The following is a 26873-nucleotide window of genomic DNA, read 5'->3' as shown; positions in this document are numbered from 1 at the left end:
AGTTTGATCACAAAGCTGAAGAGACTGAGGAAGAATGTTTCTCCTGGAATGTAAAGTTTTAACTAAAGAAACTACTCGTTTTCATCAGTTGTGACAGCCAGGATTTAAATCATAATAATACAAACAGTATGCCCATAATCCCTTATGGACTCTTTCAAGTCTGTGGAGCAAGCACATTTTGATGAGTATGACTGCCAAGAAATACATCGGGTATGATTGAAAGGAAACAACACAACCTCTTCAGGGTTTTTGAAAAAGATTACTGTTATACCTGTGTTTTATTATAAATCACCAGGTTCTGTCATATTTTCTCTTCTTGCCAGCAAATGAAGGACATTGTTTCATAAAGCTTCTAAAATGTACATGAATATTTAATTAAATCATATTTCCTTGAGAAAATAAAGTTCGTTCGCATTTATAGCAGACAGTTGTGAGGAGTACATAATTGTCAGAAGACCAGGGTAGCCAGTACCGGTTGCCTGTGGAACAGAACTCCTCAATTTTTAAAACATTTTTTTAAAAAATAAACATACAATCATAAGTGTTCATTTACGTTAAAAATTCTAAAGATGAAGAAAATTATTGTCTATATATTTAAGTCCTTGTATAAATTACAAAACTCAAGTTTATGTTACAGAGTCCCTTCCCCATAGGAAGCATAAAGCACTTTTGTGGTACCTTTCACCAGTAAATATTTGCATCACATTGAATTTAACAAACAAAATAAAAGTCGATATTGCATCTTTAAGCCCCAAGAGAACATTCTTCTAAGCTGTCTCTTATGACGAATGAGCTTCAAAAGTCATTTGATTGCCATGATTTAACTCAATCTCAAACAAAGATAGATAAAAGTATACATAATTGACTTCAGTAGAAATCTGAAATATCAGTGAACTGCAGACTCTTCTTGCTTGAGGTCAACACTCTTTGGAAGACAACCAAGAGTAGTTTAAGACCAGGATAACAAAATAAAATTATAACAATAATAATTATAATAATAAAAATAACAATAATAAAATAAAAATAACAACAACCAACAATGAGGTAAACTCCCCTTTAAAAAGGCAATATGTGTTGCCTGGATTGTCAGGAGAGAGTTCGATTATACCTGACACCCAAATGTTTTTCCAACCAGAGTTCAGCCAGTTGCATGGTTGAGGCAAAAGTACTTGCCTTGGATCCTAAGCACATTTTATACTGCTTAGGATCCAAGTTAGGGTCACAATGAACTGGGTGGAAAATATGCACCACTCCCACTTCTTGGCTTCTGAAAGGCCTTAAGCCAGATAGAATGACTTTATTATAGAGATCTACATCTTCCAGTCCCCAGCCTTGTATTGAGGTATCAAATCCACCTGCCCCCAGAAGATCACTTTTATAAATACAGGTAATTCCATACCCATAGTCTCTCCAAAATCCTGTCTTCTTTGAGAAGACAAAGTCATCATCAGTGGGAGGATTTCCCCCATTGGTTACCTTTGGGTCATACTGGCTAAAGATGATGGGATAGTACACCTGTTGTCCCTGAATAGTATTGTCTCTACATCGTTGGAGAAAGTCTCCTCTGAAGATCAAGTCAACATCACAAAATAGCAGCAAAGTATCATTGTCAAACTGGGAAGAAGCCATTTCAAGACCAAGACCTCTGGAAAACTCTCCCTTCATGGGGATCAAGGTCATTTCTGCATTAGGGTACCTGTTTTGATATTCTTTGATCAGCTCAATATGCTTGTTGGAATCTTGGCCAGAATCCCTACTGAAAAGGGTGATGACCAGCTTTACATTCTGCTTTGGAATAAGACAAGTTTTTTCAAAGTTGTCCATGAATCTCAAGAAAATGTCGTACCTTCCAACAAGAGGAACAAGAATGTGTATCTTCTTTTCATGGTGCCCTTCCATTTCTTTGGCACCCTGAAAAGAAGACAGTATCTTTAAGGAATTAGATATAAAGGAGAATGACTGAGTGTCACTGTTAATACTCTCCACAAGACTGTTGACATCTAGCTCTTCAGTTTCTCTGAAGAAAGGCTTGCTGAACAACTGTTGAAGATAGGCATGACGTCTCACTGGCACGGTTAGTTTCCTCCCCTTGTGTCTTTTATATAAGAGGAGTAAATCCAAAATGTACTCCACTCCATGCATGGGATCAACCCTGCGGTAGCCATACTGAATTTCCTTGAAGTCAATGAGCCGTCCTCTACTCTTGGCATTTTCATTGATCATCTCCATCACCTGTAGGACAGTGTCATCCAGTGCTGTTCTGAGGATGCTGTTGATGTTCTGCCGAGGAGGCTGGTTCTCAGATGCTGAATAAAGGAGTTTTCCCATTAGGAACTCCCATTCTATCACTTCATCTCTATCCCGAGGCTGGAAGTGGTTGAAAGAAGGCATCACTCCCAGCTGCTGGTCCTCTTTGCTCACTTCACTATTACTGAGCTTACTCATCAAAGCACTCTCCCGGTGGAGCTGGATAGTGCGGTAGCGAAGTTCAGAAATTTTGCGGCTGAGCATGTAATTATGAAGCCTGTATTGGTAGGCTGGCCGTTTGTTGGGGTGGAGTGTTATGGCTGCATGGATTTTGCTATTGTGAAGGTCTTGGATGTAACCCTTCCGATTGTGTTCATAATTTTCATGGAACAGTTGCTGCATCTGAAAAGTAAGAGAAATCAAGATGTTAGAATAAATTTAAAAAGAAATAAAGCAATAAATGAAAGCATTTAAATGAAAATATTTAATAGAAATTCATTATATGATATTTCCTAACAAAAATGACTTGTAAAATTGGCATTTAAAATAAATGAAAATAGTCTTAAAATGTTAAATTCATATGCTTAAACACTGCAAACCAATCTCCTGTAATACACAAATACTTCACAGTAACCTCCAGCATATATTTTGAAGAATCTTTATCCCTCTATTCCTTTTGAAATCAACCCAAAACATAAAAAAATAAGAATTGAATATACTCCAAATCCCATAAGGGATCATTGCAAGGGAGAGGCAGGGTGGATAGAGCATGGGTTTCCCAAAATAGAGGGTTTATCCTGCTGTATAGCTTGGAATGACAGACCCAGTGAAGATGTAAGTTTTATTGAGCATTCTGATATGCAATCTTTACAGAGTAAGTACCTGTTAAGGTAAGGTAGAACAGAAATTATATTGATCAACACTACTTATCTAAAGGATCATGTCCAAAATTAGACATGCTTGACATCCTTATGAGCCAGAAACTTTCTCTACTAGTCTAGACCAAGTTCATTATCTCAGGTAGAAACAGAATGAGGAAAAATGGAGAGTTATGAGATCACACTTCAAAGAAAAGGCCAGCTGACTCTTCCTTCACTGTCTGTCAATAAAGAAACCTCCATCACATCCATTCAAGAGACATGCCAATGGAGATGGAAAAGGAGGAGGAGGAAGAAGTGAAGGAGAACTACCAGCAGCACAGCAGCAACATGAGATATCTGTAAGAATATCAATGAATCAGGAAGAAAAGAGTATTGCAAATTTAAGAACACATATCCAAAGCAAGTAAAAGTTATAGACAAGTCAAACAAATTAAAAGAAAATACAATATGCATAAAATAAGAGAAATAAAACATGGGCTTAAAGAAGATAAATAAAATGAAAGACAGTCACATTACAAGAACCAAGAGAAAGACTTGTGGGAAACATAGGAGGAAGAGACTTGAGAAAATTTAGTGAAATAATGGAAACATAAAAGAGAGGTTAAAAGTTTGGAGATATAGGGATGCCTGGGTGGTTCAGTCAGTTAAGCATCTGAGTCTTGATTTTGGCTCAGGTCATGATCTCAGGGTAGTGGGATCGACCCTCATATTGGCCTCTACACTCAACGAAGTGTGCTTGAGATTCTCTCTCTACCTCTCCTTTTCCCTCCCCTTGCTCATGCATGCTTTCTCTCTCTCTAAAATAAGTAAATAAATCTTAAAAAAAAAAGTTTGGAGATACAAATCGTTGTGTGTATATATATACATACACATATATCACTATATATATTTATATGCATTCAAAAGCTTGAATATATATGCAATATACATGGACATATATTAAAGATTACATATGTAAAATATATCTGAGGGACATATTTTTCTTATAATAAAGGCAGATGTATATCTGTGTGCCATGAGGCCAAGAGAAAAAAGAACAAAATAAATAAACAAAGCCTACTTCGGCTATAAGCAGGAAAAGAATGAAAGTTGTCACAAAATTTTCCACAACAACACCCATGCTGAAAAGCAGCAGACTACAGCCTAGGAACACCCAAGGAAGTAAATTAATGACTATTTTCTATTCAATCAAGCTAGAGCTCCAGTTTATCCCAACCAAGTTAGAGCTCAAGTTTTATTGTAAAAATGACTAGCTTCTAATATGTAAGATTTTTTTTAAAGATTTTTAAAAGTTTATTTATTCATGAGAGAGAGAGAGAGAGAGAGGCAGAGACACAGGCAGAGAGAGCCCAGTGATCCTGGATTCTGGAACCAAACCCTGAGCCAAAGGCAGGCACTCAACCTGGGCATCCCTAACATATAAGAATTTATGGAAGAACAGTGGTGCTAGATTCTCTGACACGCCCCGCTTTGAGCGATGGGATCTATGCCCCTTTCTCTTGAGTCTGCATGATTCTGTCACTACTTGAGCTAAGACATCACACTAGATATGACAATGTGCCAGCTTCTAGATTGGCAGCTTCCCCTTCTCGTCTTTTGGGATTCCCACTGTTCAGAAGTCAGCTGAGAAGTAACAATTCTGAGTTAGTTTCCTTACTTTGGGCCAGGATCTTGAGTTAAAGGTGGTATAGCACAATTCTGTTCCAATCCCAGACACAGAAAGGAAGTTGTCAATATCTCTCTTTAAGGCACTAAGTAAGTTCATTTTGATTTCTAATTTGTTAAGAGTTTTTATCATGAATGACACTTCAAGTTGATCAAAGGTTTTTTTCTGCATCCATTGAGAAGATTATGTCTTTTTTTTTTCTGTTACAGTGAATCACTAATTGAATTTCCAATACTAAATAACCATTGTATTCCCTGACTAAACCCATCATGATCCTGACAGTTAATCCTCTTTATATATGGCTGGATTATATTTGCAAATGTTTGCTTAAAATATACTGTGAAATGCCAATTCTTTTCAATTGGATGTACAGGTCAATGCAATTCAATACCAATCTCACTCTTTTAAGAAGAATATGTGGCTTTTGATATTAACAGGTTGATTCTAAAATTTATATAAAAATGGAAAGTCAAAGATATTTAAGACAATATAAAAAAGACATACCACAGGTGCCTGGGTGGCTTAGTCAGTTAAGCATCTGCCTTTGCTCAGGTCATGATCCCAGGGTTCTGGGATCGAACCCCAAATTGGACTCCTTGCTCAGCAGGGAGAATGCTTCTCCCTTTTCTCCCTCTTCCTTCCCCCTGCTCATGCTCTCTCTCATAACTAACTAACTAACTAAATAAATAAATAAATAAAATTTTTAAAAAGATACATCATGATTTAAAAACTTTAGAAATTTAGATAGTATGATACTGGTACCAGGTTAAACAAATAGAACAAAGGACCAAAATAATCCATAAATAAACCTATACATTACTTACAACATCACTTGATTTATGACAAATAAGATACTGGAGAGTAGAGAAAGGGTGGGTCTTTTCCATCAGCAATGCAAGGTCAGTTGGATATTCATGCGGAAAAAAGTAAAAACTGGCCCTGTACCTCCCCTTGCCCACAAAAACAATCTAACCCAGATAGACTGTTGATATAAATATAAAAAGTAAAAAAATAAAATAAGTTTCTAAAAGTTAACATAAGAAAATACCTGCATGACTTTTGGTTAGCTATAGAATTCTTAAATATGACATATAAAAACAGACTGATAAATTGGACCACATTAAAATTAATAACTTTTCATTGAAATCATCATTAAGAGATTATAAAAGGTAAACTATAGAGTGGGAGAAGATATCTTTAACAGAGTTTACCAAAAAGGTCTAAAACCTAGAATATGTAATGAACCTGCACATATTAGTGAGGAAGAAGGACAAACCCAGCTGAAAATGGGGGGGTGGGGCGCCTGAATTAGCGCTTCACAAATGAGAATATGCAAATGCCCAATAAACATACAAGAACATTCTGTAGGTCATTCATCATCAGGGTAATGCAATTTAAAGTTATAATGTGGTAACATTACTGATCTGTAAGAATGCTAAAACTAAACAGATGGATAATACTGTGCCAGGATATCCAACACTCATAAATGGGTGATGAGAATGTAACTTGGTTCAACCACTATGGAAAATTTATCAACTAAAATGACCATATACATTCCCATAGTGAATATTTCTACACTTAGTATTTCTACTCTTAGATATATACCCAATATAAATATATCCATACATACACCTAAATATATATATATATATGAATTTTCATAGCAGCATCATTCAAAAAACACCCAACTGAAAACAACCCAAATGTGTATCAAGAGTAGCATAAATAAATGTGTATTCACATAATGGTAAATGACTCACGTATGTGAGTTAAAATAACTGAAATAGTACAATGTGGACAAATCTCACCATGAAACAATCTGTATAAAAAGAAGACATTTTGTTTGATTATGTTTACATGGAATTCAGAAACAGGTAAAGCTAACTTATACTATTAGCTTTTAGAATAGTAATAAAAATTCAAGAAAGGGGGCAGCCTCAGTGGCCCAGCAGTTTAGTGCCGCCTTCAGCCCGGGGTGTGATCCTGGAGACTCAGGATCGAGTCCCACATCAGGCTCCCTGCATGGAGCCTGCTTCTCCTTCTGCCTGTGTCTCTGCCTCTCTCTCTCTCTGTGTGTCTGTCACGAATAAATAAATAAAATCTTAAAAAAAATTCAAGAAACGGGGTGGGGAGCTCTGAAGTGCTGTCAATATTCTTTTTGTTGATGTAGGTCATGGTGACAGGTAGGTATTCGATTTGTGAACATTCCCTGAATTGTTACTTAAGATATGTTTGTCTGTTATACTCCAATTAACAAGAGATTTTATTTTGAAACTATGATAAACATACATGGAGAATTAGGGAGATTTTCCTGATATGTATGTACATAAATATGTGAGGATATGTGGGTGGAGGGGTGGGGGGGGAGAGAGACATAGAAGAAGGGAGATAAATCACATAAGTTTTCCTAAAGAAGGTCACTCTAATGGAATAAGACCAATACTATAGCAGATTCTTTATCTCTGGTATTTCAACTGAGATACTCACATTTTCAAATCACTATCAGAAGAATATAACAACAGATATTTAGAGAAGGATTTTGGACTTGATTCAAGACACAATAGTTCAACTGCATCCAATATTTTTTTTTCAAAACACATACTAATTTTTATTTTAACATCTGTTCGATGATAAATGAAATTTAATCCATAATTTGCAGTGGTATTTTTTTTTACCTGAAATTGCTTTCAATATTTTACTTTATATAATTTTCCAGATTTTTATTTCTTTGCATGCAAGAAGTTAAAAAATATATTTCTGATCACATTTGAACTACTAATTATACTATCTGTGAAAGGTATTGGCTATATGAAACTATTCTTTCTTTTTTTTTTTTTTTTTTTTTTTTTTTTAAAGATTTTATTTATTCATTTATGGTAGACACACAGAGGGAGAGAGGCAGAGACACAGGCAGAGGGAGAAGCAGGCTCCATGCACCGGGAGCCTGATGTGGGATTCGATCCGGGGTCTCCAGGATCACGCCCTGGGCCAAAGGCAGGCGCCAAACCGCTGCGCCACCCAGGGATCCCTGAAACTATTCTTTCTTTAGGCATACTTTACAGTACTAAGAAAAAGGGACGATGCTAAATTAAACAGGAAACAATGCTCAGATAAAACTGTAAAGTTGACTTATTTTGCTCTTTTAGTGCTATTAAAGTGATTAATACTGTACAATTTGATAACTTTAATATTACAAATAGATAAAGATAGTGATGGGGCAATCCTTGAAAATAGTGTATTCATACACAACCCAGGAGGTTCACTAATGAAAATGTCTTGCATTTATATCACGTTCTCCATGGAAAAGCATAGAACATATCCAAATTTTCTATTTTTAAATGTAGGGAGGTCTAAGGATACAGCATAAATGTAAGAATGCTTAAGAGCCTGGCTATGGAGTAAGCCTGATCTGGGTTTGAGTACTGGTCCCACCATTTCTAAGCCATTTCTTGGCTAATCTGTCTAAATCTCTGCCTCTTTATCTATAAAAGGGAAAATGTCAACCAACACAATGTATATTAAAATGTTGCTCCAGGGACACCTGGGTGGCTCAGCGGTTGAGTGCCTGCCTTTGGCTCAGGTCGTGATCCCAGGGTCCTGGGATTGAGTCCCGCTTTGGGCACCTTGTAGGGAGCCTGCTTCTCCCTCTGCCTATGTCTCTGCCTCTCTCTCTCTCTGTCTCTCATGAATAAATAAATAAATCTTTTTAAAAAAATGTTGCTCCATAAAATGTATATTTATATATTATATATATATATAATACTCAGTAAATGATAGCTGTGCATAAGTAACAGTTCAAGGATTTGCCAATCTCCTCCTGAGGCTGTTCTTTTTCACTAGGAGTTTTCCAAGGAGAGTGGCACCCTTTCCTTGGCCTGCTTCATCTTTGCTCATCTCTAGAAATGCTTGGAAACAGTTATAATTTGGCTACATGCACTCAATGTATCAAACATGCCATTAAAGCATCTTTTTTTAAAAAAAATTATTCATAAGAAAGAGAGAGAGAGGCAGAAACACAGGCAGAGGGAGAAGCAGGCTCCCTCCGGGGAGCTTGATGCAGGACTCAATCCTAGGTCCCTAGGATCAGGACGTGAGCCAAAGGAAGACGCTCAACCACTAAGCTACCCAGGTGCCCCTTAAGGCATATTCTAACAAGAAAGCTCAACATTTTTCTTTAAGAAAGATAAATTAATTGTGGAAATTTCAGGAAACTGGGATTCATGAGGGTTAAGTGATTTAACAAGGGTCAAGTGAGATATAAGAGATCACAAGTACAACTGGAATAAGTAGCCAGTTTTTGTCACTTATCACATTAAATTTTGAATGAGGCAAAATTGTCTTAAGAAACAGTGTAAAATTTACTTTTAAGATTATATTTGTTTGAAATAATTCAGAACCTCTAATATAGGTGGACTTCTTCTTTATAGAACTTTCCATTGATTTCATGCTACTTCCAGAGAATTACACTGGAAGGGAAAAATCATTTCACACCAACAAAATCACATCAGCAATTAACATCAGTGTGTCCCGAAAAACTCCAGTGCTTCAACTATTTCCACCCCATTTGGGTGGTACTTCCATTTTAGAAATTAAATCTTCAAAGAAACAGTAAGGAGTTGACTGCAAACAGGCACAAAATAGCTTTTGGGGCAATGCAAAGCTCTGAAAACTAGATCTGTTAATTGTACAACTGTAAAAATTTACTAAATACCACCAAATACCACTAAAATGTACATTTACGGGGGAGACTTTTGTAGAATGTAAATTATACCTCCATAATACTATTTTTAAAAGACACAGGGAATGCTAAAAATAATATACAGCAAACTCCATCTTTTAAAATGAAAAGACAGGAATAATACATACATACATAGTCATCAAAATATGCGTATGTTTTCCGAAAGCTGATGAGGTTGAGCAGGGTAATCTGGAAACAAGTGAGGACAGAAGGCCAAACAGAGCAATGTCAGGGCAAAGGACCCAAAGGACAGAAAACCACAGAAATAACCAGGAATAATACACAGCCTGATAATGTAGGATGTAAAATGTATTCTGTGCAGACAACTATGGGTGCAAGAGCTGAGATCTGGGAGGGCCAAATAATGGCTCGATTGGTAAAGCGTCTGCCTTGGGCTCAGGTCATGATCTCCAGGTCCTGGGACTGAGCCCCACATCTGGCTCCCTGATCAGTGGGGAGTTTACCCCTCCCCCTGCTCCTGTGCTCTCTCTCTTTCTCCTTCTCAAATAAGTAAAATCTTTACAGAAAAAAAAAATAATAAAGGAAATTAGCAAGCCTAAAACCGTAACAAACCTCTCTGCCAAAATAAATCTATGGTGAAGGGCTTGTCCAGGGAAGAGTAATTTTTCCAGAGATAAGTATGTTTTCTAAGAAAAGGAACACAGTACAGATTAACACAAAGTTTCTATAAAAAAAAAAGGCCACATAAAAAGCTAGCCTCTGCCCTCCCCCTTCGACCCTACCAAAAAACAAAAGCCATGGAACTGAGGGCAACATTTAAGGAAGTGTTTTAAAAGTATAAGCACTTTCTTCTATCTTTGAAAATAACAGAGTAGAAATAAAATATCTCAGAGATGTGATGGAGAAATGAAATGTCAGTTCACAGAGCTAAGAAATAAAGAATAACAAACTATCACAGACATGAAAACAAAATCAGAAGGAAAGGAAAAGAAGAGACATCATGAAAAGCTCAGTAAGGGATGGAAAAGATGGAAAGTAGGAAAGCTTAGGGTCACCTGTTTGGTTGAGTCAGGGGAATATGCAACTCTTGACCTCAGGGTTTTCAGTTCGAACGCCATGTTAGGTGAGGAGATTACTTAAAAAAAAATAAAATCTCAAAAAAAAAAAAAAAGAAAGTAGGAAAGCTTAAAAAAATAGAACAGAGGAGTGCCTGGTGTTTAGTTAAGTGGCCAACTCTATATTTCAGCTCAGGTCATGATCTCAGGGTCCTGGGACCAAATGCCATGTGGGGCTTTGCGCTCAGTGGGGAGTCTGCTTGAGATTCTTTCTCCCTCTTCCTTTGCCCCTCTCCAGCTCACACTCTCTTTCTCTCAAATAAATAAATAATTATTAAAAACATGGGATAGAAATAGTTACAAAGGATTAGAGAAATTACTTAGAAGAGTAATTGGTATATAGTAACTGCTATTAATAAGAGATAATAAGTATTATTACTGTATTTTTTGTTTTTACTATTATTAGTGTAGATGAATAAGTGAGCAATTGAGAATGACCATAAGTTTTCCTTTAAAAATAATTCAAATATGCTCAGTGTAGCCATAATTTGACGTCAGATTATCATCTAAGAACTAAATGGCTGAATTGTCTTTATGGAGTCTCTGTTGAAATGAAGGAGAAATTAGAGTCCATGGCATTATTAGACATCTGTTTGTGAACATCTTTCACGTTCTCTATTAAGAAAATAGTTACATTAATTTTTTTCTCTGTTAAGGAGAAAATTTCCTTACTTTATTTGTGCAAAGAAGCTATTTTAATTTAGTGTATTTTCTTTTTCCTCTTATGCCACTTCATTTATTGTTAAGAGAAAGGATGTTCTAACTTAGAAAATTCTCTTTGAATCTCTTCCTATAAATGAGATTAAGAAGGATTTGTAGAAAAAAGACATTCCTGTTCCATGAAGTACAGACTTTGCAAAATAGAATAATTTATGAAAGCGAAAAAGAAACAATAAATCATTAAAGTGGTGTAAAATATAATGGCAAACGTATACCTAAGGGTTGGGTAATTTGTAAATATTTTCTATGATTTACACAATACTACATAACTAAATGGGGACTTATTACCCTTAAAACAAATGCCTAATGATCTCCCTTTTTATTCTATAAAACCAGTAAATATGAAGGTATAGGCAAAACAGTGAATTTTCAAATTAACACTATTATTTTCCCTCAATTATTATCTTCAAATATTAAGGGAAAATAATAAATAAAGTTCTTAAAGTATTTTCCACTTCTCTAGTGATAATACCATAATAAAAACTGTACCTGGAGTGCCTACCTGGCTCGGTTGGTAGAGCAGGTGACTCTTGTCTCAGGATTGTGAGTTTGAGCCCCATAATGAGTTACTTAAAACAAAATCTTACATGCTTACTTAAAAATAAAATCTTAAAAAAAATTGTGCCTAATTCTAAATATTAAAGAGAAGAAATAAGTTTGGGGAAAATATTCATATATCATTCTATAAGCATAGAGTGAATGACAAAAATGTAAAGGATACAGCTTGAGTAAGTTGTTGAATGCAAAGATCTAGTTTAAGTATGATAAGATATGCTCTTCCTTATATCATCTATATATGTCTGTCACATAAAGTTAGGAGCATAAAATAATATTCTTAATACTACTAAGATTAATGAAAACAGTAGTACCTTGGAAGTAGCTACATCTAATCCACAAACTAAAAATTCAGTGTCCAACATTGATAAAATTGCATGAAACCAAATACACATGTGTGTACCTACCCACACATAACCACACACAAAAATAAATTCAAGGAAAACTGGGGTAATCTGAATTGATCAGTAGAATACATAAAAGTCAATATCCTGGTTGTGATGTTTTAACTACACTTTTGCAAGATTTTGCCACTGGGGGAAACTTGTTATGGGATATATGGAATTTCTTTGTAATATATATATATGAATTTTTACAGAAGTACACAAGTCAATAACTGTCTCAAAATAAAGGATTTAATTAAAAAATCACATGCAGGGGTGCCTGGGTGGTACAGTTGGTTGAATGTTAGACTCTTGGTTTGAGCTCAGGTCCTGATCTTGGGGTTGTGGGATAGAGCTTCTAGACAGGCTCTGAGCTTATCACAGAATCTACTGTTGAGACTCTCTTTGCCCCTCCCCCGCTAAAATAAATAAAATAATCTTCTAAAACATGACATGCAAAAAATTTTAAATATTTTATTTCTTTGTTTTCTTAAGAAATCACCCCAAGTGACACTAAAAGCAGCAAGGATGTTTAAAGGATGCAGATGTGATGTCTTTTTTTCTTGGTAAGCCCAATGTTCTAAATGAACTTGAATTTAAAAAATGTTAACTGAGCAGTGCATTTTCCAGCTATCGTCAGTCTCATAGACTTTCTTTATGTTTATTTCATGAATTTCAGTTGCTTGAGGGTATGTGTTCTTGGATAGCCTTTTAAAGTAACTTAAAAACCCTTAAGATGTCTTTTCCTTTTGAAATCAATCCTGTCACATGTTACAACATATATGAACCTTGAGGACATTGTACTAAGTGAAATAAGCTAGTCACAAAGACAAATTATGTATGAGTCCACTTATATGAAGTACCTAAAGTCACTATTGAATGGTATACTTAAACATGATCAAACCGGTAAAAAAAAATTTTTGCTTTTCCTTTTATTTCACATGATCCTCACCTTTCCTAAACAGGAATACAAGTCACAGTGTGGCCAATTAATATACTTTGTTATAAATGGTTTACTCCAGATTAGCTTCATTCATGGGCAGGATCTCTCTTGATAGCAAAAATGATTCCCTTTGGCCATTGGTACACATTTTGCACAATTATAATTCTATAGAAAGAAAAGCAGAACTTGACACCCACACAAGGGCAGATAAGTGATATAAGAAACAACTGAATGCTGTTGATAACAATGAACACAGCACTGAGCAGTTCTGAAGGCCAGATCTCTCGCAGATTTTCCAGTTTCCAAGGACAGTAGGTCCTCTTCTGTTTCAGGTAGTTTAGTTGTGTAGCTTAACTGGCAACCTAAAGAATCCTGCCATAAATAATCTGATACATTTTCATTTCAGCTCTTACTAATGCTTTGTATGGTTTGCCTCTGTTTAATTAGCTAGTTGAATCCTGATTGAAATCCCATGGGCAGTCTGTATCATTAAAACTGGTAATTCTCTTCCTGTTACATTTCATTTTGTTAGCTATTTTAGTTTAAAAAAAAAAAAAAAAACACAAAAAAACCCGTCAGACAACACAGAAAATAGCTTCTAGATACTAACTTTTATATGTGGTGAAGTTTTCTCAGCAGTATATATTCTCTACAGTTTAAAAATACTTCAGACAACACAGAAAATTACCATGGGATATAGATACCGCAGCAGGGAAATTCTGAACACATGCTTTCCAAGGCAAATATCAAAGAGATTTAAAATCAGAAAGAAATCACTAAGGTAATGAGACATTAGTTTATAATGGTATCATGGCAGGTAATCACTTCTTAGTTTCTTATTTTTTTAAATTTTTATTCAGTTTTTCTTAAGTAAATGCCATGCAGAACATGGGGCTTGAATTCATGACCTCAAGATCAAGAGTCGCTTGCTCTACCAACTGAGCCGGCCAAGTGTGCCAACTACTTGTTTGTTTAAAGAAATCCAAATATCAAAATTACTCTGTTATAAATAAAATAATACCACCATCAAAAACACAAAACTAAACTAATGATAACTGAACTTGGCTGCTCATCTATTTGCCTGATTTAGCCTGATGCATCCACGATTAGTCAGGGACCATATGTAGTTAAGATAATAGTGGAACTGTTGAAACTTAAACAATTCACTTCCTCTGTAGATATTTTAAAAGTTTTGGTAAACTGTCAAATAAATGTTTTGCATCCATGCTTTCCTAAACCTTTCTCCTACTCACAGTTTGTTAAAGACAAGAGGAAAAGGGGAATTTCATCAAGGGATTTTTGAGGTTGCCACTCTGCAAACATGCACACACATTCATTCATGTAACATCAACATAAGTTAACTACTCCTTTCACTGGTGATTTAATTGTCACATCATAACTAATAACAGACATTAGGAAGGAGGGAGGTTATCACTTCTGAATTAGTCTTTGAAGACCTTTGTACAAGAATATGTAAGGAAAGTATTTCCCATACAATTTTGAAAGACATCAATACAATCAATGAATGTGTTGCAACCACTGGAGGAAATATATTGACTTCATCATGGCATTGATAATGCATAAAGTTATACCTCACTTTCCAAATAAGAAAAGAGGGAAAGATCTATTTTTTAATTCATGGGTTTTATTCCAGCTATGAAAGCTTTCAAACTCCAAGAAGAGTCCTACTTAACTAAAGGTGCTAAAGTTAAACTCAAAGATGGTCTTTCTTGTTGCTGCTAATTTTTTATTTCCATTTTCCCAAATTCAAGCAACCAGTCATTTAACTTCATGAAAGATTTATCACAATTGTTCTAATTCTCTATAGACATCATGCAATCCACTAATGGAAAAGGCAGAAAAATGGGGCAGATAAGGACTGGGGTTGTTAAAATAAAAAACAAACAGTGACCAGCCCTGAAAATTCTCTGAGCTGACAAAACCAGTTAGGCATACAAACAAAACTTAATTGAGCTTCTTGGGCAAGACTAACTAGATCTGGGTCATTTCTTGCTCATGCCCTTATATGCCATAAGCAAAACTTGAACTATTTCCCAAAATTGATATGAGGTAACCACTGAACGATGCCCTGTCACTTAAAAAATATTCTAATAATTAATCATTGAAGAATAAACAGTCACTGCCTTCCCACTACATAAGCTCCTTTATAAAAATATACCCCTGAGCTTCTTTCTATATTTTGGTTTGAGTGCTCCCAGTTGGTGTATGCACAAGAAACTTTTACTAATTTCTAATTCCGGTGATTCACTGGTTTTACTTCTGTTATTTTGGAATTTTTGACAGGGCAAACTTATGATATTTTATTTAAAGAATGACATACACTTTTGTAATAATGGACTTTTGGCTACATGACAATTTTTAGTGATAATCATTGATAATCCTATAGTAACCTTCAGGGAAACTTGGAATGCTATTTGATAGAAGCTAAAACTCGATGACCTTCCAACAAATAGAAGGAGGGCCGTTCTGCATTGTTCAGTGTTAATTGGTTTATACCAGTTTCTTATGTCAGTAGAAGGTATATGTTCAAATATAGCCTGAAGTGAAAATAAGACATTATATTATTAAGATTTAAGAGTTAAAAACTTCATATTCACTATGTATAAAATTGACTTCAGCTGCCAGTACATTTAGAGTACAGTCTTACTGGATCAATTGGATTAGACAGCACAATGCACTGCCATGTGTACGGCAGATGCTCAAGAAAGCTAGTGGGATCCAAATAATATAAACACTGAAAACATGAAAAAGACAACATAATAGATTCTATGAAAATATGACAATTTCTTTCAGTAATTTTCCCTGGCCAAATCATTCCTGATCCGCCTTCCCGACCTTTTGGCTGCCTCTCTTACTTGCAAAATAAATATTTCTTTCATTCATTTAAAAATATTCATTGAGTTTCTAAAGCGTATAAGCTGTTATGGATAGAGTAACAAAAGAAACATGGTCCCTGCCCTCATGGAGTTAACTGCCCAGTGAAGGAGATAAGCACTAAATATATAGATTCATAAAGAGCTGTATAATTTTGATAGGCGCCCACTAAACTAATTATACCATATTGTATTTGTTGCTTTACTTGACTGCATTTCTTTCTAGATGACCTGTTCCCACAGGGTAGCCTGGGCCTAATACTTGGTAAAATACTTATAATTAATTTTTAATAAGTTGACATACTGCCCCCAAAACAAGTTGATAACCTAAACAGGGATCACAACATTTACTGTAAGAACTTTAATCCTCTCATAGAAAATTCTCAGCATGCTGTAGTATTTCCTAAGCTTCTAAACATTTCTTCGAGTTAAAAAGTAAAATGCAACACAAGACTAAATATCTTCGTAGAAGACTTGGCACATATCTTAAAGCTTTTATATCTTACTTAAGTAGTGACTCGCAGTCCAGTGTTATCGTACCATGACTGATGGTGGTCATACATCTCTTTACTATTTCCGTAATTGATGCAGTTATCCAAGCAGGGAGAAAGGTCGAGGACACCCATCATCGTTTCTGCTTTGTGCCACTGGAATGTGAAATGATTGTAGGAGTCTAAACCGATTCTAAGTCACCCTGCATTCTGTCACATTAATAATTTCTGCACACATAAATGAAGTGCTGCTGGGAGACCACAGTAAATGAGAATAAAAGCAATGCTACAAGAAAGGTCTTTCCACCCGTATGGAGACGGGATAGTTTTGCATTCAAGAAACAGAACAGAACCATGGTTTATATAGGAATTGTTGTAGTGCTGAGAAGTCAGGACTGGCTTTCAGGGGCATTTCAATCACTTATACGAGAGCTAAAAAAAAAAAAAAAAAAGGGAAGCTCTCCTGTCTGTTTCTCTGCCATGCTTTCACAGTTTGTGCTCATGCATGTCTATTTGGGACTAACATCCTGACTTTGCAATTGCCGGCCTGGTTTTGAGATCTGCTCTTCCATTCCCAGGGTGACCTAGGACAAGGGACAACTTCTGGAAAAAGAGGAGCTATTGGACTATTTTCTACATTATATAAAACATGGTAAAAACATTACCTGGTATAGAATAAGTTTTCAGTATGTGTCTCCTCCGTCCAAGTACTAACCAGGCCTGACCCTGCTTAGCTTCTGAGATCAGGTGAGATTGTGTGCGCTCAGGGTAGAATGGTCATTGATTAAATACGTGTCTTTATATTATTGCTTAGTAAACTTTAGATGGTGAAATTTCTTGCACTCTAAAGCAGACTGCAAAGATATTCCCATTATATCTAATTTGGTAGGTTACTAGTGAGCAACTTTTAGTTATACATAAAGTTTAAAGATTGTGAGATTGTGTATCATTTGCCTGTAGGAAGGGATTGGTCCAACTTGTAGATCAGTTCCCAGATAATCAGGTAAAACCTGGAAGTCCAACCATGGGTGACCAAGATGGCCTTAACACTCCCCTCAATTTGACTAAACTTAACAGGTTTCTTCCAGACTGTAGGTTCTTGACTGCCCTTCTCTTAGGAGCGTGTATTGTATTTAGAAACTTTGTTTCTAAATCTTTATTATATTTTCTTCCTCTGCTTCTCTGAGATGGAAATCATCTTCCAGCCTCTTGCCAGTTTTACCACCCAGGAATGTCTTTCTCAAGGACTTGGAAACCATCCTTCGGAAACGTAATCATGAAGAAAGGGCCCCTATCTCTCAGTCTTCATGGGAGGGAGCCCAAACTCCAGAAGCACCCATTAACAAACACAGATAGCCTCGTAACATTGACCAACATCCCTGCTGAAGTCCTCCAGGACTTTTTCATTAGCTCACCCTAGTGATTAAACACTCTCCTGCCTTTTATTTCAGCAGTACATGAGTTCAATTTCTCTTCATATTGCAATAGTTTTGAATTAAGTGTTCCTGGTCCATTTAACTCTGTTCTGGGTAGTTTTTCTTTCACATGGGTCATAGATAATATTTGGTGAATATTGTGTTACAGCACTTAGATCCTTTGATCCACTTACAACTCTGCTCTTGCTAGCTTAAAAAAAAAAAAAAAGAAGAAAGACTCAAATTAAGATCCTACTCCTTATGGTGTAATCAAGGAGATAAGTAGTGCTTCCTTCCAGCTGATTTTATTAACATTAAAGTTTTATGATAAATTATGATGATCCCTAGAGCTAAACACCCAATTAAAATAACATAAGCATGGGAAGATGTCTATTATAATGTTTTTCTTAGAAGAAAATTCCTAATTATAGTGCTGTAGACTTCTGCATGGGCACAGCCCTGCTGTGGGAATGGATAGGAATCACAGCTCTAATTAGTAGGTAGGTGTTTCCAAAATGGTGCTAAGAATAAGTGAAGCCTAATTTTTTTAAAAGTCAAGTTTTCTAGAAATGAAAATACAATGATTTGAGTCATTTTGACCTTGTTAATTACAATGACATTTGCTTACTGCAGACTGGGTATAGCTTACCTGCATTTCTCACATATAAAGTTGTCCACAATAGGAAGGGGTAATTTATATTAAAAATTAATAAAATCATTTTATGAGACCCGTAAGTTTCACAGTGTACTCATTAGCTTTAGGAAAAGAGTAAAGGATAATTTGGGTTTCATGTTTACGTGGTTATCTTTCAAAATGGGTTAAAAGAACTTTAATTTTTTTTTTCTGCTTGAGAAGATAAAAACTGAGTTATTTTAGCCCTAAAAGGCAAAGGTATAATTCCAAGGAGAAAATGACTGAGAGTTCAGGAATATAAATACAGTAAGCATAATCAATGAGTTAAAAAAGCTGTATTTTATAAATAAGCAACAGTATACACTCCCAAACCTCACTAGCTTTTGGATTTGTCTGATTGTTTTCAACATTATTGCTCCCAATACTGGGGGACATTTAAAATTTGTCTTACATATGCTTACAGTGTTACTTTTATGTTTTATAAAATGTATTATTATTTTTATTTAATTAATATATATCAATATATTATACATAATACATATAAATTCATATATATTTGTATTATATGTCATTATATTTTATATATTTATTATGTTTTATTTATTTTTAAAACATATTTTATATATTATATATTAATTCATATTTGATATATAATATATAATATAAATATATGGTATGCCATAAATATATGGTATATTATTATACCATATCATAGCATTATATTATGGTATTATACCATATTATGGTAATATTATACCATATTATACCAGATGTTTATGGTATATGTTATAAGTTTTTATATAATATATTTAACATATATATTAAATTCACTCAAAATTTTCATGTAGCTATCATGCCTAATTTTATATATATATTTATATATACATATTTTGTAGGGCTAATCTCAGGAGAACATTCATTGTGAAATGTGAAAATAGTTTAAAAAAAGGCAAATGACTTGAGTAATAATTTAATATATGGGTTATACGACAATTAACTATTTACAAGGAAAAAAAGAGGTCTTTAGTTCCTTCCCTACTCACATCTTATACTGAATACATTATATACATATACATATGCACATATATCTGTAAATTTACATTTACATTTACATCTGTCCATTTACAGATGTGTATGTACATATATGTGTATATGTATTTCAGATGTATTAAAGAGCTAGATCCTGTTAGAACCACACCCACTAAAAGAAAAAAATACTGTAAAAGAATGGAAAGAAAATGTAGATAAACATTTACATTTTCTAAGCATGTGGGGAAGTCTTTTTTTAAGCAAAAACAAAAGTATAAACAAAAATATAAACAAAAAATAATAGATTTTAATAGTACATTAAAATATTTCCGTTTTGAAAGCACCATAATAAAATAAAAAGCAAACATAGAATTGAGAGAGTGATTTGCTCAATAATGATGCCATGTCAAGAGTTACTACCCTTAATGTATCATTAACCCGTCACTACTTTTCTTTTAACCCTCATCACCAGTTGCAGTGTGTTTTATCTTCTAAGTGTCTCTTGAATCTTGATTCTTTTCTTTATATCTTCAGGACAGTGCTCTGGTCCAAGATACCAAGAATTCTCTCTGTGTTTCTGCAACAGTCACCTGTCTAACTACATCTCATCTGGCCACTCTCTGAACAGTTCTCCATGAAGCAACAGTAATCATCTTTCTAAAACCCAAAATTGATCAGGTGATTCTTCTTTTTCCCCATTGATGACATCCAATGCTCTCTTAGAATAATAATACTCTTAAGAAATGTATTCCTATCCAACTTTCTCTGTTACCTCTTACCCTCTATGCTTCAGCCATATGGACTTCCTCTCCCCTTATGTCTTTGCACATGCTCTTCCTTCTCCTTGGAACATTCTCCAAGCTCTCAATTCTGTTTCTTCTCTTTAACTATGATTTAGCTTAAATACCACTGCCTCATGGATTCTTTCTCTGACTAGTTCAGGACTCGTATATGTTCTTCTGGTACTAGGTGCCATTCTGTCCCACTTATTTAACTCAGTTTTAATTTAGCATTTGTTTATTCATCTAAAAATAAATTTGAGAGTTTTCTGAAGGCTAGGATCAGGCTGCCTTCTTACTCTTCTCCAGTGCCTGATATGCTAGAAATGATGCAGGAGCAGGGCCGTCTGGAGATGACAGCCTTGATGTACATCACACATCTATGAGTAGATTCCAGATTTTCAGTAAAGATAGACACTTAAAGATCCAACTGGTATAAATTTGGTCCTTAAGTCTCTGCTTTAAAACCCAACACACACGCAAAAAAAAGAAAAACTCAACTCAGCACAAGGATATAATGAAAGGGGAAAAAAACCCAAAACATATACATAGTAAAACAAAGAAGCAAACATAATTTCTTCTCCAGATTTCACAGTTCCCTACCTAATACATTGTTTTTCTTATTGATATATATATATATACTCATTACTTCAGCAACAAAGCAGAATACTTTTTTCTACTTCCCACCACCCCTTTCAAAACATTATATTTCTTTTTCACAAGCGTTTCTGAACTATCCTATCTTTTTCTTCCCCTTCTACTGCTTGGACTATGGTTCAAGTCTGAATTATTCCAAATATCTCCACAATGGCTCAGACATCAAAGAATTCAAGATTGGGATGCCTGGGTTAGTTGAGTGTTCAGCATTTGGTTTTAGCTCAGGTCATGATCTCAGGGTCTGCTGGAGGTTCTCTCCCTCTGACTCTCCCTGCTGCTTCCAAAGGCTCTCTTTCTCTCTCTAAAACAAAAAAATACAGACACCAGGGTGGCTCTGCAGTTGAGCGTCTGCCTTTGGTTCAGGGCTGATCCTGGAGTTCCAGGATCGAGTCCCGCATAAGGCTCAAGGAGAGCCTGCCTCTCCCTCTGCCTATGTCTCTGCCTCTCTCTCTGTGTCTCTCATGAATAAATAAATAAAATCTTTTAAATAAATAAATAAATAAATAAATAAATAAATAAATAAAGCAAGCAAGCTTTAACAGAAGTCAAAGAAGATATAGGTAAAAGGAAATATAAATAATAATTTTGAATTTGTTAAACCAGAGGTTCTGGAGAAACCAAGAGGACATATTAACAGGACTCTGCTCTCTCCATTCAGAGCAGCTCTGCTTTGAGATGGTACCTATCAGGTTTGTAAGTAATACTTTACTTGAAAAAAGTCCTGAAGAAGAGAAAAAAATGTTTGAAAATCACTGTTCTCAATCACCTGAGGTTGCCCTTTCTGCATAGCCCTGCCAATTCAAATGCTACTCATCCTTTAATTCCAGCTAAATTTCCACTACACAGATGCATCTTCTATCAATCCCAGGGCAGGCTAACCCTATTTGCAAGGTATCACAGAGCACACTATATCATGTAGTTCGGTGTTTACTATACTACTTGGCTTTCTACTTTTTTCTTTTGTTAATTAGAGATCGATCTATTGAGATGGATCAATACTATCTATTGAGATAGCATAGAGATCTATGATCTATACTAATTTATTTAGCTAATTAGTTATTTAGTTATTTTTGATCCTTCTCTATCCACAGGTTGTAAGTTTATTTTGGCAAAGATACTATCTAACAAATTTTTCATTTACCTTACTATGACTAGTGTTGGGATAACTGAGGATGACAAAGTCTGATTAAATGATCAGGATTTTAGTGAGAAAGAAAAAGAGATATATTGTTTTAGGAAAAAAATATTCTTAGAGTAGATTTTAGAACAAATGAGAACAACTCTTTGAGACCCCAAGTTGAAGGGAAAAAGTGTAATGATCAACTGGGAGTGAATCCCACAGTATTAGTATTTGCCATTTGTGGAAGAAAATAAAAAGTGAGGCTATCCTCTTTCTGCTTAAATGTCATCTTTGTCAAAACAAACATTTCCTATGTATAGTCATGTAAGTTACCTAAAAAGAAGGAAAAATTAACCAAGCACAAAGTATACTTTATATGCATTTCTGGCAAATATTTTCCATTTCTCTATAAAATAAAATCATGTGTATCACTAACAGGTTTATTATACTTTTCTCACATACAAATTTTGTTTTGAGAATAAGAACTAGCTTAGATATTATCATTGTATTTGCTTTCCATGTAATCTTTCCTTAAAATTCTGGATCTTTTTTTTTTTTTCAGCAGTGTGGGACTGGGCATTAAGAAATGCATGATAAATGAATTAAATAATTCATATACCAGAGTGCTGATTTGCACAGGCTGCACTGATTGAAAAATTGCTTGTTTGATGACAAAATAAACTTGAAAGTAATTACAATTACACAGAGAAGGCACAATATTGCTATATTCATATCACCTGAGTTTAGATCCAAGTTGATTGTGGCATTGTAATTTATTCTCTCTGTATTACTATGAAATCCACACTATAATTTGTATGTAACTTTTCCATCACCTCTCAAGATTACGGTTTCCTCATAACTCTGACATGAACTGCCACTTGTAGAAAGCATAATGAGAAGTAATATACAAACAAACACAAAAACAGAAACAAAAACAAGGATAGGAATCTTGATAGTTGGTTCTATGGCTTTTTAAAAAGGAATATAGGAAGGAGTTGATTTTATAAGGAAGACCATTGGACTGGGAGTCTACTGATCAGCTATGTGACAGTGAGAAGAGCACATTATTTGTCTGTGTCAATTTTCTCACTTATTAATTAGGGAGAATAAACCATTGACTATTCAAAGGTACATCAGTGTGAAGGTCAGAGAACAGTTATGTGAAAGCATTAAAATATAGGTGTCTGGGTGGTTCAGTTGGTTAAGCATCCAACTCTTAATCTTGGCTCAGGTCATAACCTCATGATCATAGATTGAACCCCATGTTAGACTCCCCACTTAGCAGGGAGTCTACTTATCCCTCTCCCTCTGCTCCTCTCCCATTCATGCTCTTTCTCTCTTTCTCATAAATGAATAAAGAAAATCTTTAAAAAAATAAATAAAATATACTTATATATGGGATACATTATTTAAATGAGTGATTTAAAAGAAGAGATATAGAAAATATGTATCTCTGGTTAAATGTTAACATTTTACAAATGCCCCAACAAACCAAGGAATGACATTCATTATCCAGAGACATATTTAAAAATAAAAACTCTATTGAAGAGTAAAATCAGTTGACAAAATAATTATTAAATAAAAAGTCCATTCTGGTACAAATTTGAAACATTACCCAAGGGTACTTTTAATTTTTCAACTATTTTTCAAGTAAAAAATCAAATGTTATTCAACTGAGATCAGTAATTCTTAGTGGGATAATAGTGTATGAGAATCTTGGGTAGGGTGAATAGATACTATCATTTGAACAAAACACATTCTAGAATTATCATTGCTTTCATATTTCTTTAACCATGTTTTCACAATCTAATTTAAAGTTTTAAGTAATAGCAAGGAAGGACATTAAATTAGTAAGTTAGTTAACACAGACCAGAAAACTCAGTTTAGTAATTTACTTTAGAACTCATGATTTCTTATTACTCTCTTTTATCAGGAAAATTAAGGATGCTTTCAAATTAGATGTTATTTTATTTCTGAGTTCCTAAAATAATTTGTTTGGATCTTTTTGTAAGACAAAATAATTAAACTACATGCCAAGGAATTAAAATCACTCAATTCTAATTCAGAAGCATTATGCTAAATTGGAAGTGGTGAGAAGATGCAATGAGCACTCTTTTGTAACAAGTTTGTAATAATTATGTAATTGAGTGATATCCTTCACAAAACAACCATGCCAACTTTATAATATGTTATAATGTCCCTTGAAAAACCCTGATAAGAAATGTATAACAGCTGCTACTAAAGAGAATTTAAGAACACAAACTGAATAAATTAGAAAATGTATCAAAGTCCTGAATGAGGAAGCAATTCTTTAAAAACTGTCATATCAATTACAAATTCATTAACTAATCAGAATTTATTAAAATGCCTTTTTAAATACCATGTAATTCCAGAAAATATATCAACTTCAAAAAAAACTGAAACTTGATAGGCTTATCCTAAGATATCTATGGTGTTTGAATAATATCAATCAAAAAAGTCTTGAAAAGAAGGACATCACATTTCTTTGAGTAATTTAAGTAGTGTGGCAATAGTACAAGAATAGACAAACAGATCAATAGAACAGAATGAACAATTCAGTCCTACATATATAAAGAAATCTAATAATAAGAAGGTAATATTTCTAATAGGTAGGTAAAGCATAAATTATTCAACAAATGCTGTTAGGACAATTGTCTATAATATAGGAAAAATAAATTTGATTCCTAATTTTGAACACAGCCACAAATAAACATTTAAATTATCAACAATCTATGTAAAAACACAAAATTATATATAAAATGGAATATTACTTAATAATCAAAAAGCATGAAATCTTGCCATTGGTGACAGAATGGATGGATGGAGCATCTAAGCTAAACACAAAGTAAGTCAGAGAAAGACAAATATCACATGATCTCACTTGTGGAATTTAAGAAATCAAACAGATGAACATAGGAGATGGAAAAAAACGGAGGCAAACCATAATAGACTCTTAAGGATAGAGAACAGACTGAGGTTGCTGGAGGGGTGGGGGTGGGGTGATAGCGATTAAGGAGGGCATTTGTGATGAGTACTGGGTGTTGTATGTAAGTGATGAATCACTAAATTCTACTTCTGAAACCAATATTACACTATATGTTAACTAACTAGAATGTAAATAAAAAATTGATAACAAAAAAGTAAGTATTAGAAGAAAACTACCTTACCCACTCTCTCTTTCTCTTTTAAGACAGGATAGTTTAGATCCTATCTTGAAGAATGAGATAAGAAATCTTCATAGGGGAAAAGAGTACACATTACAGGGTACACACAGGAAAAAGCCCCAAATGGATCCCAAGAATTCTGTTTCTGCTACTTTGGGACTTTACTTTGATAGGAAAAAAACTCATATTAATACATTCTACCTGTGTGTTCTTTTAAGTAAGGCATACCAAAGACACTGAGTATATATGCCTGTGGGAATGCAAGACATGTTTTGCTGAGACTTTTTTTATGTTGTCTTCCTAAAGAGATTATGAAGAATCTTAACAGCAGGGATGAGAGAGCTGGCTTTCGTAGTAGACTATCTGCTTTACCTGATATAAGCTTGAATCCTGCTCTATTTGATACAGTCCAGCATAAATCACTTTATATTTCTTGCTGTTGTTGTTTTCTTTATCAGAGAGATAGGGCATATGAGTGGGGATGGAGGTGCAGAGGGAAAGAGAGGGAGAGAATTCCAAGCAGGCTCCCTGCTGAGTGCAGAACCCGAGGCTGGGCTTGGTCCAGGACCCTGAATCATGACCTGAGCTCAGCCAATTGAGCCACCCAAGCACCCCTAATATTTCCTTATTCTGGTTTTCTAACCAGTAAAATGTGGAAAATTTTATGGTCAAAAGATTAAAGTAATCAGTATGTACAGTATGTTCAGAAGAATATCTGGCATACAGTAAGCACACAATAAAACAAGTATTTCACCATAAAGAGAAGTAGTAATTGATATCACTGGGAGCCCACAGTGTATAGCTCCTGGAAAGTAATAAAAAGGACCAGAAAACTTTGTTCCACATTCTGGAGCTGTCTCCTGGTATTCCCTCCAAATGTTTGGTTGCATTTGTGATGAAACCTCTCTCTTGACCACTCCCCTCATCCTCTACCTTCACCCTCTTTGCCGAGTGAGTAACACCATCAGATTAGAACCTTCTTAACAACTGAAGATTCCTTTTAGGAGGCACAGAGTTGAAAGAAATATATAGGTCCCTTCTAACGACCATGAAGGTGTTGTACTTAATGAGAGAGAGAAAGAAGGTCTCCATGAATCTTCCCTCCGTGATAATGAAAGAATCAAAACTCTTTAACTTAGAGACTGCAAGTATCTCCAAATGCGGGAGACATCAGAACAGCACAGAGTAGGTGCTTAGCAGACTGTTCGACAGATTTTGAAAGAACAAAGCAAGAAAGGAAAAAGGAAACACTTAGAAAGGGAAGGAGACAGGCATCTGAGAAAGAAAGGAGGCCCAAAGCATTAGAGGTAGATGAGCCTTTGATAGGAAGAAAGACGCTTGCTTGTGTCACAGTGAAATACGATGAGGAAAAGGGGTGCAGACACAGGCAGAATGGAGGATTAGTGGTGGGAAGATGAGGGGCTGCCTATAGTGTGACTTCTTAGGAACTACTTTTAAGT

General features: G+C 34.9%; 1 protein-coding gene across 1 annotated transcript in view; it reads right to left on the bottom strand.

Moving 5' to 3' along the window:
* Positions 1-239: 239 nt before the first annotated feature.
* Positions 240-26873, bottom strand: part of CHSY3 (chondroitin sulfate synthase 3) — a 265763-nt gene continuing 239129 nt past the window's right edge. The window contains exon 3 of the mRNA XM_072840881.1: positions 240-2649. Coding sequence (XP_072696982.1) covers positions 1087-2649 — 1563 coding nt within the window. The 3' untranslated portion in view covers positions 240-1086. The remainder of the gene's footprint in view (positions 2650-26873) is intronic.

This window comes from Canis lupus, chromosome 10, assembly GCF_048164855.1.
Source record: "Canis lupus baileyi chromosome 10, mCanLup2.hap1, whole genome shotgun sequence".
Taxonomy (NCBI): Eukaryota; Metazoa; Chordata; class Mammalia; order Carnivora; family Canidae; genus Canis; species Canis lupus.
Note: the sequence above shows the minus strand (reverse complement) of the source record. Positions and strands in the feature narration are given on the sequence as shown.